General features: G+C 33.8%; 2 protein-coding genes across 6 annotated transcripts in view; one reads left to right on the forward strand and one right to left on the reverse strand.

Annotated features, from left to right (window-relative positions):
* The window catches only part of DPY19L4 (dpy-19 like 4), a 66,153-nt gene extending 50,024 nt beyond the window's left edge, over positions 1-16,129 (forward strand). For all 5 annotated transcript variants that reach the window (XM_081266121.1, XM_081266125.1, XM_081266122.1 and 2 more), the window contains 2 exons: positions 3,972-4,130; positions 12,674-16,129. In XM_081266121.1, coding sequence (XP_081122247.1) covers positions 3,972-4,130; positions 12,674-12,838 — 324 coding nt within the window. In that variant the 3' untranslated portion in view covers positions 12,839-16,129. The remainder of the gene's footprint in view (positions 1-3,971; positions 4,131-12,673) is intronic.
* Positions 1-18,673, reverse strand: part of TP53INP1 (tumor protein p53 inducible nuclear protein 1) — a 182,652-nt gene that overhangs the window by 35,443 nt on the left and 128,536 nt on the right. The gene's annotated exons all lie outside the window — the stretch shown is intronic.

Genomic DNA, 18,673 nt, shown 5'->3' on the forward strand with positions numbered 1-18,673 from the left:
GAAGTATAAGCAATTTAGAGGGTAAGAATACAGAATGTGAAATTAGAATTAGACTCAATAGCTCGTTCTCCCACATATTTAGCTTTGGAACCTTGTATATGCTACTGAATCTGGAAATAATATTAGTTTTCACCTCCTGTTTGTGAGAATTAAATCAGATGATGTGTTGTTAAAAGTTTGCTTTTGTTATGTACTATTAAATTGTAATTGTATATACATGCATGTATGTACATGTACACAAATTAGAAACGGGAGTTCAAAAGCAGAAGCAATCAGTTCTGCCTATAGAAATCTTAAGAATTTATCATAAAGGTCATTTGCCTTGATGTGAGCCTGGAAGGTTGAGTGGAAACTTGTTTGGAAAAGGAATCCTTATGATTCCAGGCTGAAAAACCAGTACAAGTAAAGAATTTTTTTTTTTTTTTTTTTTTTTTTTTTTTTTTTTTTTTTTTTGTAGTGAGGATTGAACACAGGGGTGCATGACCACTAAGCCACATTCCTAACCCTTTTTATTTTTTATTTTGAGACAAGGTCTCACTAAGTTGCTTAGGCTTTCCATAGTTGCTGATGCTGGCCTTGAACTTCGCATATCCTGCCTTAGTCTCCAGAATCACTGGGATATGCCTCGCTATACCTGGCACAAGTCCAAAAATATATATGGCCATGAAATTAGAAAATAAAATTCTGGAGAGCCTGCAATGTCATGCTGAAGAATTTAGACTTATTCTTGAGGCAATTGGAGACATGAAAGACATTTAATAAGTTTGACAGTGGAGTGAGTAGGGCTGTTTTAGAGAGTTAATTATAGTCACAGCTAAGAAAGCAAATTGAAACAGGTGCAGGAAAGATCAAAGATGATGTCTACCTGAGGGTGATTTACTTGAGAGGCAACAGCCATTTCTGATTAGTATTTTCTGTGCTTCAAAGATGTAGAAATGTTTAGGCAGAATAGAGAGCATATTCCTGAACTTTTGTTTTTGTAGACTTAAAAAAAAAAAACTCTATATTTTTGCTTTTGCTTTTGATAGTACTTATTCCTAAAACAGAATTTCAGAGTTGCCTATAATTAAGTCAGAGTTAAATTTAACATTTTAGCGTTTTAAGTTTAATGGATCTTGGCTCTGAGAATAACAACCATGGATTTTGTTTTGTTTTTGTATTTATTTCTTTCCAAACTTTTGCCTTTCTCTATAATATCTGGTACATAGCAGGTGCTAAATACATTTAATGTTTAATCAAAATCCAAATAGAACATCATAAATGAAATCATATCATTTAGATTAGATATTATCTCTAATTTATAGTATATGACTAATCTTTGTATAATTCCCTATGGGACATTAGGCAGTGTATGGAGACACTTTCAGTTGTCAAAACTGGAAGTGTGGGGTGGTTCTATAGGCATCTAACAGGTAGAGACTGGTTATGCTGGTAAACATCCTACAATGTGTAGAGCAACTTCCCTCCTGTCTCAAAGAACTATCTGGCCGGAAATGTCTGCAATGCTAAGGTTGAAAAACTCTGCTCTAGGCTATTAGTGATAATATTGCTATTACACAGTCGTGTTTTTGTTTGTTTGTTTGTTTGTTTTACTTTTTTTTGTTTTGTTTTGTTTAGTTTGATTTGTACAGTATAAGGGAGTGAATCCAGGGCCTAGCACATGTTAGGCAAGTGCTATACTACTGATCTATACCCCAGCCTTTTTAAAATATTTTATTTTGAGACAAAGTCTCACTGAGTTACTTAGGCTGGCCTTGAGCTTTCGATCCTCCTGTTTCAGCTTCCTGAGTAGCTTGGATTGTAGCTTGCCACAGTAGTTTTTTTTTAATGCCATGGTAGTCTGATTTAGTTTCCTAAACTCAAATAAAATAAATATGTATATAAAATAAATACAAATGTATGTAAACTATCAGACATAAGCTGGGTAAGATAGAATTATTCCCATTATAACTTATCCACAGCACAGTGAATGACCAACTTCCTTTTGATGTATTAGCATTTTGTATAGCACAAACATCCATGGATATTGGACCTGAAAGGTGCTAGACAGCCAGCAGCCATGAGACATAGTAGGCAGCTATTGAGTATTCTGCAAACAAATTGGAATCTTTTTTAATCACAACTTCAAATTTCAGTATTTTTCAGGACAAATAGTATGTGATACTAATAGGGTTGGCAGAGTTGTAATTAAAATGCTATGGAATCAGGCCGGAGTTGTGGCTCAATGATAAAGCATTTGTCTAGCACCTGTGAGGCTTTGGGTTCCATCACCAGCACCACATAAAAATAAATAAACAAAATAAAGGTATTGTGATCATCTAAAACTAAAAATATTTTTAAAATTAAAGAATAAATAAATGCCATGGAATCAGAACATGAATCTTAAGCATCCTTGCTTGGCATTGTGTGACAAATTATTTTTTTACTTTCTTGTGTCTGTGTCGTGCATAAAATGAGTATAAAAAACTCTGAATCAGATTAATAAAAAATTTAAGGCCCTGTTACAACTCAATAATAAAAAGAGAGCCCACTAGGGGAGGGTTGAGAATTTAGCTCAGTTGATAGAGTGCTTGCCTTGCATGCATAAGGTCCTGGGTTCAATCCCCAGCACCAATAAATAAATAAATGGGGAAATGACTTTTGTAGATATTTGTCCAAAGAATTAATTCAAATGGCTAATGAGCATATGAAAAGATGCTCAATCTCAGTAGCCATCAGGGAAATGCAAATAAAATCCACAAGTAGATACCACTTCAGACCTAGGAGAAGAGCTAAAAATCAAAAGGACAAGTAGGGTTAAGGATGTGGAAAACTCTGAACCAAACCCTTGTACGCTGATGGTGGGAATATGAAATGTACAGCTGCTTTGGAAATATGTCTAGCAGATTCTCAAAAAGTAATTCTATTCCCAGTTATATACCCAAGAGTAATGAAAACATGTCCACCAAAAAAATTATACACAATTATTATACACAATTGTTCATAGAAGCATTGTTCATGATAGCCTAAAGGTGGAAGCAACTCAGATGTTTATCAGCTGATGACTGAATAAGCAAAATGTGGGATATCCATGCAATGAATGTTACTTAGCACTGAAAGGGAATGAAGTCCTGATACATGCTACAACATGAATGAATTTTGTAAACCTTGTGCTAAGTGAAAAAATCTAGTCACAAAGGAATACATATATAATGTTCCTTTTATGTGAAATGTCCAGAATAGTTAATATTTGTAGAGACAAAGTAAATTATTGGTCTGGTACTTGGCACACACTAGATTGATTCGGACCTTGATAAGTTGCTGAAACTGGCTTTGAACTTATGATCCTCCTGCCTCAGCTTCCAAAGTTCTGGGATTACTGGTATGTGCCATGGTGTCTGGCTCAACAGTATATTCTTTAAAAAAGAAAAATTCTACCTCTCATATCAGTGCCCCTAAACAACTTTTTCAATTTTCTACGTTCCCTTCAAGTTTATATCTGTGAACATTTCTTATTTTGTATATGGTGATTATCAGAATTACATCATATGATTTCTAATTAATTAGATATGACATTATTTTTACTAATTGTTTTATATTTAATTGTGATCACTGTGATACATGAATATAAACTTCTCAAGGGCAGAAATAAAATCATAGTAAATACCTTTATTTTCTCCAAGTGTTGTGTAGTACTAAGAACACAGTAGGTGGTCAGTTTGAATAGTTTTTTTATTTGTTTTGGTACTAGGGATTTAACCTAGGGACACTTTATTACTGAGCTACATTCCCAGTCCTTTGTATTTTTTATTTTGATAAAGTTTCTAACTAAGTTACATAGGGCCTCCCTAATTTGCTGAGACTGGCCTTGAACTTGTGGTCCTCCTGCCTCCTGGGATTATAGGCATGCACCACCATACCTTGCTTAGTATAATTTTGATTAACAGGAGTTTACATATCTTTTAAGATCAGTTTTAATTATTTTCTTTCAGATTTACCAAATCTATTCAAAGCGATCTGCTGAAGATATTTATAAAATACTGACATCCTACAAAGCTAATTATCTAATTGTGGAAGATGCTATCTGCAATGAAGTGGGAACCATGAGAGGCTGTAGGGTTAAAGATTTACTAGATGTTGCAAATGGCCACGTAAGTAATAATTAAGAAAGTTCTTTTTTTTAAAATGACTTTATTTAAACTTAACCTCCAAGTTTTATTTTTAGAACTCAACTAAGACTTAATGGGAGCACTTATTACAATTAGTTTGAAATATTGGGGTTTTGGGGATTTGTTACTGAGGATTGAACACGGGGGTGCTTTAACACTGAGCTACATCGCTGGCCCTTTTTATTTTTTATTTTGAGACAGGGTCTTGCTAAGTTGCTTAGGGCCCCACTAAATAGCTGAGTTTGGAGTCTTTTCCTGTCTCTGCCTTCCAAGTCGCTGATCTTATAAGGTGTATGCTACCACATCCAGCTGAAGTATTTTTTCCAGTGTACAAAGAAAAAGTAAGGTATTTTTGCAAAAAAGAAAAATAATTACCAATATTCAGTCTTTATTCATTGCCTGTATTTGTGCATGTTTCATTCAGTATTTGTTAACAAAAGACTCCATAATGTGATTTAAATAATGGGTTTATTGTAACATATTATAATAAATTAAAGAGCCCATAACAGCCCCTGCAGTACCCAGGCTCACAGTAGGCCCTAGTTCATTGCTCCACCAAGAGCGCAGACACCGCCAGAGCCTAGCCTTTGGCACAGGACCACCCCTTCAGTCCAGCGGGAGTCAGGCCCGGCCCAGATCTGTCCACACTGACTTGCGCAGGACTCAGGTCCAGGGTTGGTCCGAATTCGCCCACCCTCCCATCTGGGAGCCTAAGCCTAACCCTAACCCACTCCATCTTGGGACACTGCATTCATCGCCATAGCCTTCCCCACACAGTAGCCCCTAACTTTTTGACAACACACAGGGCCTACAAGAAGCTGCATTCAGAGTAGGCATCCCACAGGGAGTGTGAGGCCCACTCTTGCAGCCCCATCTCCATAAGACATTGCTTCCATCTTGGGGCAACTTAAATATTATCTCAAGTTACCTCTGCTATTGCCGCCACCAACCTTAGATGGAGTAGCATACACTAAGGGTCTGGAAGCCCAACATCAAGGTGAAGTACAGAAAATCTGCATAGGTACTACAAGAATATAGGGAAGAAACTGTAATATCTCAGATCCACACTGCAAGAAAGGAAAACACATAGACAAGATGAAAAAACAAGGGAGGAAAGTGCTCCAAACAAACTAGGACACTATAATAACAGAACCCATGGACAACAAAGTTGATGAAATGTCAGAAAAGGGGTTCAGAAGGTTCATAATTAAAATGATCTGTGAATTAATGAATGACCTAAATGAGCAAATACAGGCAAAAATTGATCACTCTAACAAAGAGATAAGAGAGCAAATACAGGTAGCAAAAGATTACTGAGAGAGAGAGAGAGAGAGAGACTCTGAAAAAAAAAAACAGTCAGAAATTCTTGAAATGAAGGCTACAGTAAATCAAATAAAAAACTCAATAGAAAGTATAACCAAAGAGTAGATCACTTAGAAGAATGGCAGATAATGAAGACAAAGTATACAATCTGGAAAATAAAATTGATCACACAGTGAAGACAGTAAGAAACCATGAACAAGAATTATGGGACAGCATCAAAAGACCAAATCTAAGAGTTATTGCAATAGAGAAAGGCACAGAATTTCAAATCAAAGGAATGCACAATCTCTTCAATGATACTATAATATCAGAAAAGTTCCCAAGCATAAAGAACGAATTGGAAAACCAAATACAAGAGGCTTACAGGAGGGGCTGGGGATGTGGCTCAAGCGGTAGCACACTCGCCTGGCATGCGTGCGGCCCGGGTTCGATCCTCAGCACCACATACAAACAAAGATGTTGTGTCCGCTGAGAACTAAAAAATAAATATTAAAAATTCTCTCTCTCTCTCTCTCCTCTCTCACTCTCTCTTTAAAAAAAAAAAAAAAAAAGAGGCTTACAGGACACCAAATGTACAAAATTACAACAGATCTACACCAAGGCACGTTATAATGAAAATGCCTAGCATATAAAATAAGGATAGAATCTTAAAAGCTGCAAGAGAAAGGAATCAGATCACATATAGGGGGAGACCAATCCGTGTATCAGCAGATTTTTCAGCCAACACCCTCAAAGCCAGGAGATTGTGGAACAACATATACCAAGCTCTGAAAGAAAATGGATGCCAACCAAGAATCTTATATCCAGCAAAACTAAGCTTTAGATTTGATAATGAAATAAAAGCCTTTCATGATAAACAAAAGTTAAAAGAATTTATAATTAGAAAGCCTGCACTACAGAATATTCTTGGCAAAATATTCTAAGAAGAAGAAATGAAAAACAATGATGAAAATCAGAAGAGAGAGAGGTATTACACTAAAGGAAAATCTAATCAGAGGAGAAACCAAGTCACATTAAATACCAAAAATAAACAAAAATGGCTAGGAATACGAATCATGTCTCAATAATAACCCTGAATGTTAATGGCTTAAACTCACCAATCAAAAGACATAGGCTATGGGCTGGGGATGTGGCTCAAGCAGTAGCGCGCTCGCCTGGTGTGCATGCGGCCCGGGTTCGATCCTCAGCACCACATACCAACAAAGATGTTGTGTCCACCGAGAACTAAAAAATAAATATTAAAAAAAAAGACATAGGCTAGCAGATTGGATTAAAAAGAGAGAGAGAGAGAGAGACACCCAACAATATGCTTCCTTCAAGAGACTCATAAGAAAAGATATCCACAGACTGAAGGTGAAAGGTTGGGAAAAATCATACCACTCCCATGGATTATAGAAGTAATCAGAGGTTTCCATCCTCATATCAACTAGACTTCAAATTAAAGTCAATCAAAAAGGATAAAGAAGGACACTACATACTGCTCAAGGGAACCATATACCAACAAGACTTAACGATTATAAATATATATGCCCCAAACAATGGAGCATCTACATTCATCAAACAAACTCTTCTCAAGTTTAATAATAATAGTCATTTTTTTTTTTTTGAATTTTTAATATTTATTTTTTAGTTCTCGGCGGACACAACATCTTTGTTGGTATGTGGTGCTGAGGATCGAACCCGGGTCGCACGCATGCCAGGCTACCGCTTGAGCCACATCCCCAGTCCCATAATAGTCATTTAAACCACAATACAATAAATTTGGGTGACTTTAAAACACCTCTTTGATCACTAAAGAGATCTTCCAAACAAAAGCTGAAGAAACTATATTACTCAATAATACAATCAATAAATTAGACTTAACTGACATATATAGAATATTTCATCCTTTTTTTTTTTTTTTTTTTTTGAATTTTTAATATTTATTTCTTAGTTCTCGGCAGACACAACATCTTTGTTGGTATGTGGTGCTGAGGATCGAACCCGGGCCGCACGCATGCCAGGCGAGCGCGCTACCGCCTGAGCCACATTCCCAGCCCCGAATATTTCATCCTTAAGGAGAGAATATACTTTCTTCTCAGCAGCACATGGATCCTTCTCTAAAATATAGACCTTATACTATACCACAAAGCAACTCTTAGCAAATATAAGAAAAAGTAGAGATACTGCCCTGCATTCTATCAGATCATATGGAATGACATTAGAAATCAATGATAAAAAAAAGAAATAAAATCCACTCCAACACCTGTAGACTAAATAATATGCTACTGAGTGAACAATAGGTTGCAAAAGACATCAAGGAAAAGATTTAAAAAAATTTAGAGGTGAATGAGAACACAGATACAACATATTAAAATCTCTGACACTATGAAAGCATTCTAAGAGGAAGGTTCATTGCGTGGAGTTTATTCCTTAAAAAAGAAAAAGTCAACAAATAAATGACTTAATATTACATTCAAAGTGATAGAAAAAGAAGAACAAATCAACACCAAAAGCAGTAGAAGACAGGAAATAATAAAAATCAGAGCTGAAATTAAAACAAAAGAAACAATTGAAAAAATTGACAGAACAAAAAGTTGATTCTTTGAAAAAATAAATAAATAGACCCTTAGCCATGCTAATGAAGAGAAGGAGAGAGAAAACTCAAATTATTAGCATATGTGATGAAAAAGGAAATATCACAACAGACACTACAGAAATACATAAGATAATTAGAAATGATTTTGAAAACTTGTACTCCAATAAAATAGAAAATATCGAAGGCATCAACAAATTTCTAGAGTCATATAATTTGCCCAAATTGAATCAGGATGATATATACAATTTAAACAGATCAATTTCAAGTGATAAAATAGAAGACGCCATTAAAGAAGAACTAATACCAATAAACTCCAGTTTATTTCAGGAAATAGAAAAAGAGGGAACACTTCATTCTATGAGGCCAGTATCACCATGATTCCAAATCCAGGCAAAGACACGTCAAAAAAAGAAAACTTCAAACCAGTATGTCTAATGAACATAGATGCAAAAATTCTCAATAAAATTCTGGCAGATCGAATACAAAAACATATCAAAAAGATCATGCACCACAATCTAGTGGGATTCATCCCAGGTATGCAAGGTTGGTTTAACATACAGAAATCAATAAACATAATTCATCACATCAGTAGACTTAAAGATAGGAATCAAATGATCATTTTAATACACGCAGAAAAAGCATTTGACAAAATACAGCACCCCTTTATGTTCAAAATACTAAAAAAACTAGGGATAACAGGAACATATTTCAACATCATAAAGACTATTTATGCAAAGCCAAGGCAAACATCATTCTAAATGGAGAAAAATTGAAGGCATTCCCTCTAAAAACTGGAACAAGATAGGTATGCCCTCTTTCACCACTTATATTTAAAATGGTTCTTGAAACACTGGCCAGAGCAATTAGACAGATGAAAGAAATTAAAGGGATACACAAAGGAAAAGAAGAACTCAAATTGGCACTATTTGCTAATGATGTGATTCTATACCTAGAAGACCCTAAAAGTTCCACCAAAAAAACTTCTAGAACTAATAAATGAATTCAGCAAAGTAGCAAGATATAAAATCAACATCCATGAATCAAAGGCATTTCTGTATATCAGTGATAAATCCTCAGAAATGGAAATGAGGAAAACTACCCCCATTTACAATAGCCTCCCCAAAATAAAATACTTGGGAATCAACTTAATGAAAGGGGTGAAAGATCTATATAATGAAAGTTATAGAACCCTAAAGAAAGAAGTCAAAGAAGACCTTAGAAGATGGGAAGGATCTACCTTGCTCTTGGATAGGCAGAATTAATATTACCAAAATGACCATACTTCCAAAAGCACTATACAGATTTAATGCAATTCCAATCAAAATCTCAATGACATTCCTCTAGAAATAGAAATAGCAATCATGAAATTCATTTGGAAAAATAAGAGATCCAGAATAGCTAAAGCAATCCTTAGCAGGAAGGGTGAAGCAGGTGGCATCACTATACCAGACCTTAAACTATACTACAGAACAATAGTAACAAAAACAGCATGGTATTGGCACCAAAACAGACTGGTAGACCAATGGTACAGAATAGAGGACAGAGACTAACCCACAAATTACAATTATCTTATATTAAACAAAGATGCCAAACACATGCATTGGAGAAAAGATAGCCTCTTCAATAAATGGTGCTGGGAAAACTTGAAATTTGTATGCAACAAAATGAAATTAAACCAGTATCTCTCACACCATGCACAAAACTCAACTCAAGGTAGATCATAGACTTAAGGAATAAAACCAGAGACCCTGCGTCTAATAGAGGAAAAAAAGGTTCTTCTCAGCAAAAGAAAAATCTATGAGGATTGGGAATAGATTTTTACCCCTCACACATCCTAGCACTAATCCCTAGGGTATATAAAGAACTCACAAAGTTAAACACCAAAAAAAACAAATAATCCAGTCAATAAACGGGCCAAGGACCTGGACAGACACTTCTCAGATGATGATATACAATCAATCAACAAATATATGAAAAAATGTTCATCATCACTAGCAATTAGAGAAATGCAAATAAAAACTACTCTAAGATGTCATCTCACTCCAGTCAGAATGACAGCTATTAAGAATACAAACAACAATAAGTGTTGGCAAGGATGTGGGGAAAAAGGTACGCTCATACATTGCTGGTGGGACTGCAAATAGGTGCAGCCAATATGGTAAGTAGTATGGAGAATCCTTGAAAAACTGGGAATGGAACCACCATTTGACCCAGCTGTGCTTCTTGTTGGCCTATACCCAAAGGACTTAAAAACAGCATACTACAGGGACACAACCACATCAATGTTTATAGCAACACAAGTCACAATAGCTAAACTGTGAAGTCAACCTAGATGCTCTTCAATAGATGAATGGATTTTTAAAAATGTGGCATATATCACGATAGAATATTACTCAGCAATAAAATAGAATAAAATTATGGCATTTGCAGGTAAATGGATGGAGTTAGAGAAGATAATGCTAAGTTAGCCAATCCCCAAAAAAACAAATGCTGAATGTTTTCTTTGATATAAGATTCATAGTGGGATAGGGAGAGGGAGCATGGGAGGAATAGACGAACTCTAGATAGGACAGAGGGGTTGTAGGGAAAGGGAGAAGGGCATAAGGTTAGAAATGATGGTAGAACATGATCATTATTATCCAAAGTACATGTGTGAAGACACGAATTGGTGTGAATATACCTTGTATACAACCAGAGATGTGAAAAATTATGGTCTATATGTGTAATAAGAATTGTAATGCATTCTGCTGTCATATATAAATTTTTAAAAAAGGAAAAAAAGAAGACAGATGCAAAATGAAAAAATAAAAATTAAAGAGCCTCTGGTTGCATTGTTTCAAGTAATTTGATTCATATCTAGAAAAAGATGGTTGCTGAATCAAACAGTGCCTATTTAATGAGTCCTCGTTATCCACAAAAAATAATGTATTCAGTGCTACTTTAATTGGTAGGATCTAGCTGGATCTTAATTTTTACATAAATTTCAGCTATTTTTCCAGACTTACTTGCTTCTCAGCCTGCAGTGGATGTACTATATCCGTTAAGCAAGAAGACTGACAGGGGAGTTTGTATAGCTGATAATTAGCGTTGGCTAGAATGAATGCCTTTGCTCCTGAGAAAAGTGGAGAGAGGGGGCTTCAGGAAAAGCTTAGCAGGTTGTCCTATGATGTAGTGCATATTTTGTTTATGTTGCAGCCAAGATTTTTTTTCTGTCCCTTCCTAAATAATCATAGCTCTTTGTTATACCATCCAAGACCAGGTTGGAGAATAAAAATTAGTTTTAGAGATTTTCATCTTTTTTTTTTACGACCCTTAAGCTTGCATTATAAACTTCCACCATTTATATGTTCCATACATATTGTGTGTGTGTGTGTGGGGGGGTGCTGGGGATTGAACCCAGGACCTGATACATCGAGGCAAATACTCTACTAACTGAGCTACATCCCCAGCCCCTGCACCATTTTGAGTTTTCTTTTTTTTTTTTAAGAGAGAGAGAGAGAATTTTAATATTTATTTTTTAGTTTTTGGCGGACACAACTTCTTTGTATGTGGTGCTGAGGATCGAACCCGGCCCGCACACATGCCAGGCGAGCGCGCTACCGCTTGAGCCACATCCCCAGCCCCTTGAGTTTTCTTTATTGATACTTGATTTATTGTGACAGGGAAATGTAAGTAAATATTATTATTCAATAATTGTTGCTGTGTGTAGCCTTTCTATTCTGCTCTTGGATGCTCTGTTTTAAAGATTTAGCCATGGGCTGGGGATGTGGCTCAACCAGTAGCGCGCTCGCCTGGCATGCGTGCGGCCCAGGTTCGATCCTCAGCACCACATACAAACAAAGATGTTGTGTCTGCCGAGAACTGAAAAATAAATATTTAAAAAAAATTAAAAAAAAATAAAGATTTAGCCATGTCTTTCATGTAATGTCCTGCATAGACTTAAGCTAATCCATTCTTTTATTTTTAAAGTTGTCTCTCTGTCATCTTTCCAAAGGCATTAGAATAATATTTAGTATTTTATTATTAAAAATAAAAGTCAAGGGGCTGGGGCTGTAGCTCAGTGGTACAGCACTTGCCTCACATGTTGAGGCACCAGGTTTGATCCTCAGCACCACATAAGAGTAAATTTTAAAAAAAGTCAAGTGAGTTAAGCTGTTTTAGTGAACATCATTAGATAAGAATATAAAGGTTTGCACTTTTGTAGATAAGTTTCTGTAGACTTACTTGCTTACTGAATAATTATGACTCTGCACAAGAAGAGTTTGAATATACATTAGGAGTATGATATGTTCATTTTTCAGCCTTAGTAGTCTCTATGGTATGATTCTTCAGAACAATGATAATGAATTAAAAAAACAACACTTGCCAAGTTTTAGGATTAAATCTTTTAAAAATTGGAGATAATTTATACTTTCATAATCTGATGAAAGTTAAAGCATTTAGTGGGCATGGTGAGTCACTTATGAAGAGGCTTGTGTTTGCTAACATGGGACATATCTGACAGTCCATGTTTAGAATTTTTTTTCATGTAACTGTGGTCATTTATACATGGATTACATTTCTCCTTCAAGCTTAACAAGCTTTTTAATGTTTTACTTTTTTTTTTTTTTTTATCTTTTGATAGGTGGTTTGTGAAGAAGGTGACAAGTTAACCTACTCAAAATATGGACGATTTTGTCATGAGGTCAAAATTAACTATTCTCCATATGTGAATTATTTTACTAGAGTATACTGGAACAGATCCTATTTTGTTTATAAAATCAACACTGTGATATCCTTCCAATCTTGAAAAATAATAGAGCCTTCATTTCAAAAACTTATGCCACATGAAGTAAAATGAGATTTTCTTTTACCTATATGGTGTCTGTTGCAAATCAGAGTATGAACATTTGAAATGCTGCTGCTCCTTTTTCCCTCCTGCTGTTAACTGAGTCCAGGATTTTGTGGGAAACAGAAAAATGTCAAATCTATCACTCCGCAATATTCCAGGCAGGTTTTTTCCTTAGTATTACATAGTATTTAAAGATTTACCTATTGCAAGTTTCCCCATGAATCTTTCTATCATAATATTGATCTTGAATTTGAATTTGTCCTATGTCTCAAATGTAATATTTAATTAATACTTAATGTGATATAGTTATATAATACAAGGAAAGATTATTCTTCAACTTTCTGAAGGTATTTGTTGAGTGGCTTATAGCAACTAAAATTTGACAATAAAAACTAATTTAAATGTTGAAAATATGTAACATTTAAATTAAAGTGGAAATTATATAAAAGAAAGTGATTTTCAAGGATATACATAAATATATCCTGAATTTGCCATGAAACTGCTTTCATCTTCTCCTGCACTTTCTTTGTAATACAGGCGCATGTTATTGCATTTTGTTATTTTATAACTATTAAAACAATTATCTTTTTTCACTTATGTCCTTTAATTTGATAACACTTAAATCATGATAAAACAGTAACTTTTGTTACATATATATATATATATATTTTTTTTTAAATAGACCTTGAAAAGAATGTTTAGAATTTTTTTAAAAATACGAATTTAGGGTATGCGATCTATTCACATGGTTTCTATGGAAGTATTAAGTAAAAACTTTGTCAGAATTAGAATATGTACACTACAGTGAGCACCAACTTTATGAAGTGTGTGTGTGTGTGTGTGTGTGTATGTACACACACATATATATATGCAGATGCTGTTAAACATACCTCTGCATACAGATATGTTTATTCTAGAACCCAAGCAATGTTATTTAAGAAACTGTGGTATGATTTTCATCATTAAGAACAAAATGACAGTTATAATAAAATTTACAACACAGTTTTACAGCATAAATGCTTTGTTCCTTTGAGTATTTTAATATTTGTAATCATTTATTAAAATAAATTCTAAGCCTGACACAGTGGCGCACACCTATAATCCCAGCAGCTCAGGAAGCTGAGACAGGAGGATCAGGAGTTCAAAGCCAGTCTCAGCAAAAGTGAGGTGCTAAGCAACTCAGTGAGACCCTGTTTCTAAATAAAATACAAAATAGTGTTCGGGATGTGGCTCAGTGGTCAAGTGCCCCCGAGTTCAATCCCCAATACCAAAAAATAAAATAAATTCTAAAATAATTAATTTGACCTTTTTAGGAAGATTTAGTATAGATGTATCATTTTGATAAAATGAGTACATTTTCACTTTTACCTTGTATACCTGTTCAATGCACAGGTTTTCAACTTTTCACTTGTTAGAGGACTGTATAAATTACATTTTCAGAATTCTAAATTACTACATTAGAAGGGACTATCTTTCCATTGTCTTTATTTTCTGTTTTTATACACACACATATATACATGTTTTATATATATATATATATATATATATATATATTTTTTTTTTTTTTTTTTTTTTTTTTTAAAGTACATGCATTCTTAGAGTAATACTAGAATGCTTTGCTTCATTGGAGCTTAAGAATTATTTGACAGTAGTGTCGTATCTGATGTTTTAGTTTCATTGGTTCTCATTTCATTATTGTATATAATTGTTTTAACTATGTTATGATAACCACAGGAAACATATTTCAGATTGACTTTGTACATTTAGTAGTGAGTCATTCATATTTAACATCAAGTTTTATGAAAATATTACCACGGTTACGTAAGTGCACAGTGAATAGTACATGGTAGTTCTTGTGATTAGAGCATGTAAAACATTGTACTTTAAAAGCCAGCTTGCAAATTTTGAAGAGAACACAGACACCCCACTTTCTATGTAGTGTGAAATATTTAATTGAATTTTTATTGATATATATTATGATTACATTCTGAATTAGTTTGGGTTGTTGTGTTTTATTTTGTTTTCTGTGTTAGTTGCTTTTTGCTTCTGTCAACTAAATTCTTAAATAAAATAGACTTGAAGAAATTTTTAATCAAAATTTTTAAATAATGAATTTTTCATTCAGCATAAATTCAAAGAGAAAAGTAATATGAGAGAAACTTATTTGCTTCAACTGTACTGTATTTGCTTCAAATATTTGTATTTAAAACAATATTAGTAGAAATTATTTAATTATTTCCTTATTTGTAGAGTAATAAAAATTAACAATTCTGCAAGTAATTATACTTTGGTAGCTTATGGCTGTTAGGTTTGACAATAAAGATCTATTAAAGGGGCTGAGGTTGTGGATCAGCGGTAGAGAGCTTGTCTAGCACATGCAGGGCCCTGGGTTCCATCCTCAGCACCACATAAAAATAAATAAACAAAATAAAGGTATTTGTCCATCTACAACTAAAAGAAAGTATTTTTTTAAAAAATCTATTAAAGGATCAAAGTTAATGGGTTTTGGATGGAAGGGATTTCTCAGAGAAATACAATATATACCTTGCCCTGGATTTTGCAAACTCATTGAAATAAGTGCCTTAACTTCTGTATTTCTAAGTTTACTTTTTTTATTTTCTCCAAAATATTGCATGTTTTCTTTTTTCTAAGAAAATGATGGTAACTTTTTCCTTATTAATAATAAAAGATTGGAGCTGGGGCTATAGCTCAGTGGTAGAACACTTGTCTAGCATACATGAAGCCTTGGTTTCTATCCTCAGCACTACAAAAACAAACAAACAAAAAAAAACCTAAAAAGATTTTTGTTAAAAAAAATCTTTCCTCTTTTATTGTTACTACTAGCTTCAATTCAGTAATAAATCTTTGTTAAGGATTTCTAGCCTCCTTAATTAATTTATTTATCTACCCAAATGCCAAACCAACCAACAAATAAAACTACTTGATAAAGTAATTGTAATATTGACTCAGCTGGTTTGTGTTTTTTCTAACTTCACCATCTGCCTCTTGTTTTTTTTTTTTTTTTAATTAACCTGGTAGAGTTTTACAACCTGAGTATGTATTGTTCTTTAGCACTAACTTTTTTCTTCATTATTTTCTATGTATATACAGCATTTTTCTTTCAGAATATTAATTCAAATTACCGGTAGGCTCAATGTTGTAACATTCTTCCATATTGATTCAAAAAGCAATAGAAATGGAAGGCAAAGTGTGATAAAATTTGTGACTGAAAAATGTGCATAAAATAGATTATAATTTCTTGAATAGCCATCTTAATAAATAGAAGCTTTGTTTCTAAGGAGTCAATTGTTTTGGACCCTTTTTATTTTTAAACTGTTAAAACATTTGGATGCCTTTTGTGATAAAAGTAGTGCCTCTCTCTTTTTTTTTTTTTTTTTTTTTCATTTGGTAGGGTTTTTTAAAATTGTATATAAGTTGATTTTTTTGGTAAATTCATTTTTAATGCTTGAATATTGAAGGAACATACATTACTAATTCTGTATATTTAAGAATCTTTTAGAAAATACTTTCGATTTATATCTCAATATATGCTCTCTTCATTTGTCCAATATTTAAAATATGTAGTCTCTATTATTGCTATTTCCTAATAGCTTTTAGATTCCAATATGTATTAGAATTTTGGCTCTCAAAGTTGCAAGTAAAACTGAACAATTTCTTATTAAAATTATTGGTTTTTTTATGTATAATGTTAATACTTTAAGTAAAATTAGATGTGAAAATAGCAAAGGAATATATATGACACAACTATTTCTGTCTATCAAAGTTTCTAAACATGATACTGTGTTTGCCATAATAAAAAAAATTCATTCTGAAACCAAATTTGTTGAATTTAGTAAAAGGTATCTTTGAATCTTTTCTGTTTATAAGTCCCATACATCTTGGCATATATACTCATAAGTACAGTTTTATAAATAAACTACCCTCTCATAGCTTTGTAAGGCTATTGCAATTTCATTTTAATATTTTATAACTATTATATTTTTTCACTTATGCCCTTTATGTTGACATCTGAGTCATATCTATAACTATGTGCTTTTAGATTAAATATATTCCTCCTGTAAGGAAAGTTACATCTTTTCAAAAACATAAAATTTAATTTCAGTAAATGCAAATATCTTTTAAGAGTTTATTACAAACTAGTTTACTTTAGATTTTGTAACTTTCAATATAGTTCTATTAAAAACCCAATACTTTCATATACCCTCCTTATTTTGTTTCTGTAATTAGATTCCTTTATTCATACATGAACTTTTTTCACACTTTTATAGAAATATAATTCATTTACAGTTCACCCACTTGAAAGTGTACAATGCAGTGGTTTTTAGGACATTCACAGAGTTATGCAATTATCACAATCAATTTTAAGATGTTTTTATCACCCCCAGAAGAAAGATCATACCCTTTGGCTACCACTCCATCTTCCTTAGCTTTATACAACTACTACTAATCTATCTATTATCTCTATATTTGCCTATTCTGGACATTTCATACAAATGCAATCATATAACAGATGTTCTTTGTAATGGCTTCATTTTCCTATCCTAACATTTTCAAGGTTCATACACGTTGTAGCATATATCTTTCCTTTTTAGTGCCAAATGATATTCCATTATATGAATGTTCTGTTTTCTTTATCCATTCATCAGTTGATGAGCATTTTGAGTTGTTTCATGGAAACATATTTTTGTCTCTCTTGGATATATAAATAGGAGTAGAATCCCTGGGTCAAATTTTGAAGAACTGCCTGACTAGTTTCCAAACTGACTGTACCATTTTACAATCCCTCCAACAATGTATGAGGGTTCCCACTTCTCCACATCCTTGCCAACACTCTTTGCTCCTGATTTCAGCCATTCCATTGGGTAAGAAGTGGTATCTCATTATGATTTGTTTGTTTGTTTTTTGTTTTGTTTTTTGTTTGTTTGTTTGTGTGGTTGGTTGGTTGGTTGGGGGGATACCAGGGATTGAACTCAGGTGCACTCAACCACTGAGCCACGTCCCCAGCCCTATTTTGTATTTTATTTAGAGACAGGGTCTCACTGAGTTGCTTAGTGCCTTGCTTTGGCTGAGGCAGGCTTTGAACTCAGGATCCTCTTGTCTCAGCCTCCCAAGCTGCTGGGATTACAGGCATGCACTATCACACCCTGCTCCCACTTTTTTTTTTTTTTTTAGTTGTTACTCTAGGGCTTGTCATATGCATCTTACTAATTACTTTAGATTTATACTAAATCCAGTGTGATATAGAAACATTGGTCTTAAAATGCTCCTTTCCCTCTTCTGCTTTGGTACTATTATTTTACTGCATTTACATGGTATAAATCCAGGAAGTTGAAAAGAGGGGGGGGGGGAAGAACATGTTTTTAGTATTTGTTGTAAGTCTTATTTACCATTTTTGTTCTCTATGGTTCCTATGATACAATCTAGTGTCATTTTCTTACTGCAATACAGCTTTGTTCCTATTCACCTCCTTTATACTGTTAAATACAAATAGTTCCCAATAGTATAGTCCTTACAGTATAGTTATATACAGATTGTTTCATACAATTGTTCTAATAATCAGAATTTTTTTTTTTGGTACTTGGGATTGAACCCCAAAGGCACTTAGCCACTGAGCCATATCCCCAGCCCTTTTCTTTATTTTATCTTGAGACATTCTTTCTAAATTGCCCAACTAGCCTTGAACTTGTGATTCTCCTACCTACCTCAGCCTCCTGAGTATTTGGGATTACAAGTGTGGGCCACCTCCCACCCAGTTCAGTAGTTGCCCTTTGA

This window comes from Spermophilus citellus, assembly GCF_964194105.1.
Source record: "Spermophilus citellus genome assembly, chromosome: 14".
Lineage (NCBI taxonomy): Eukaryota > Metazoa > Chordata > Mammalia > Rodentia > Sciuridae > Spermophilus > Spermophilus citellus.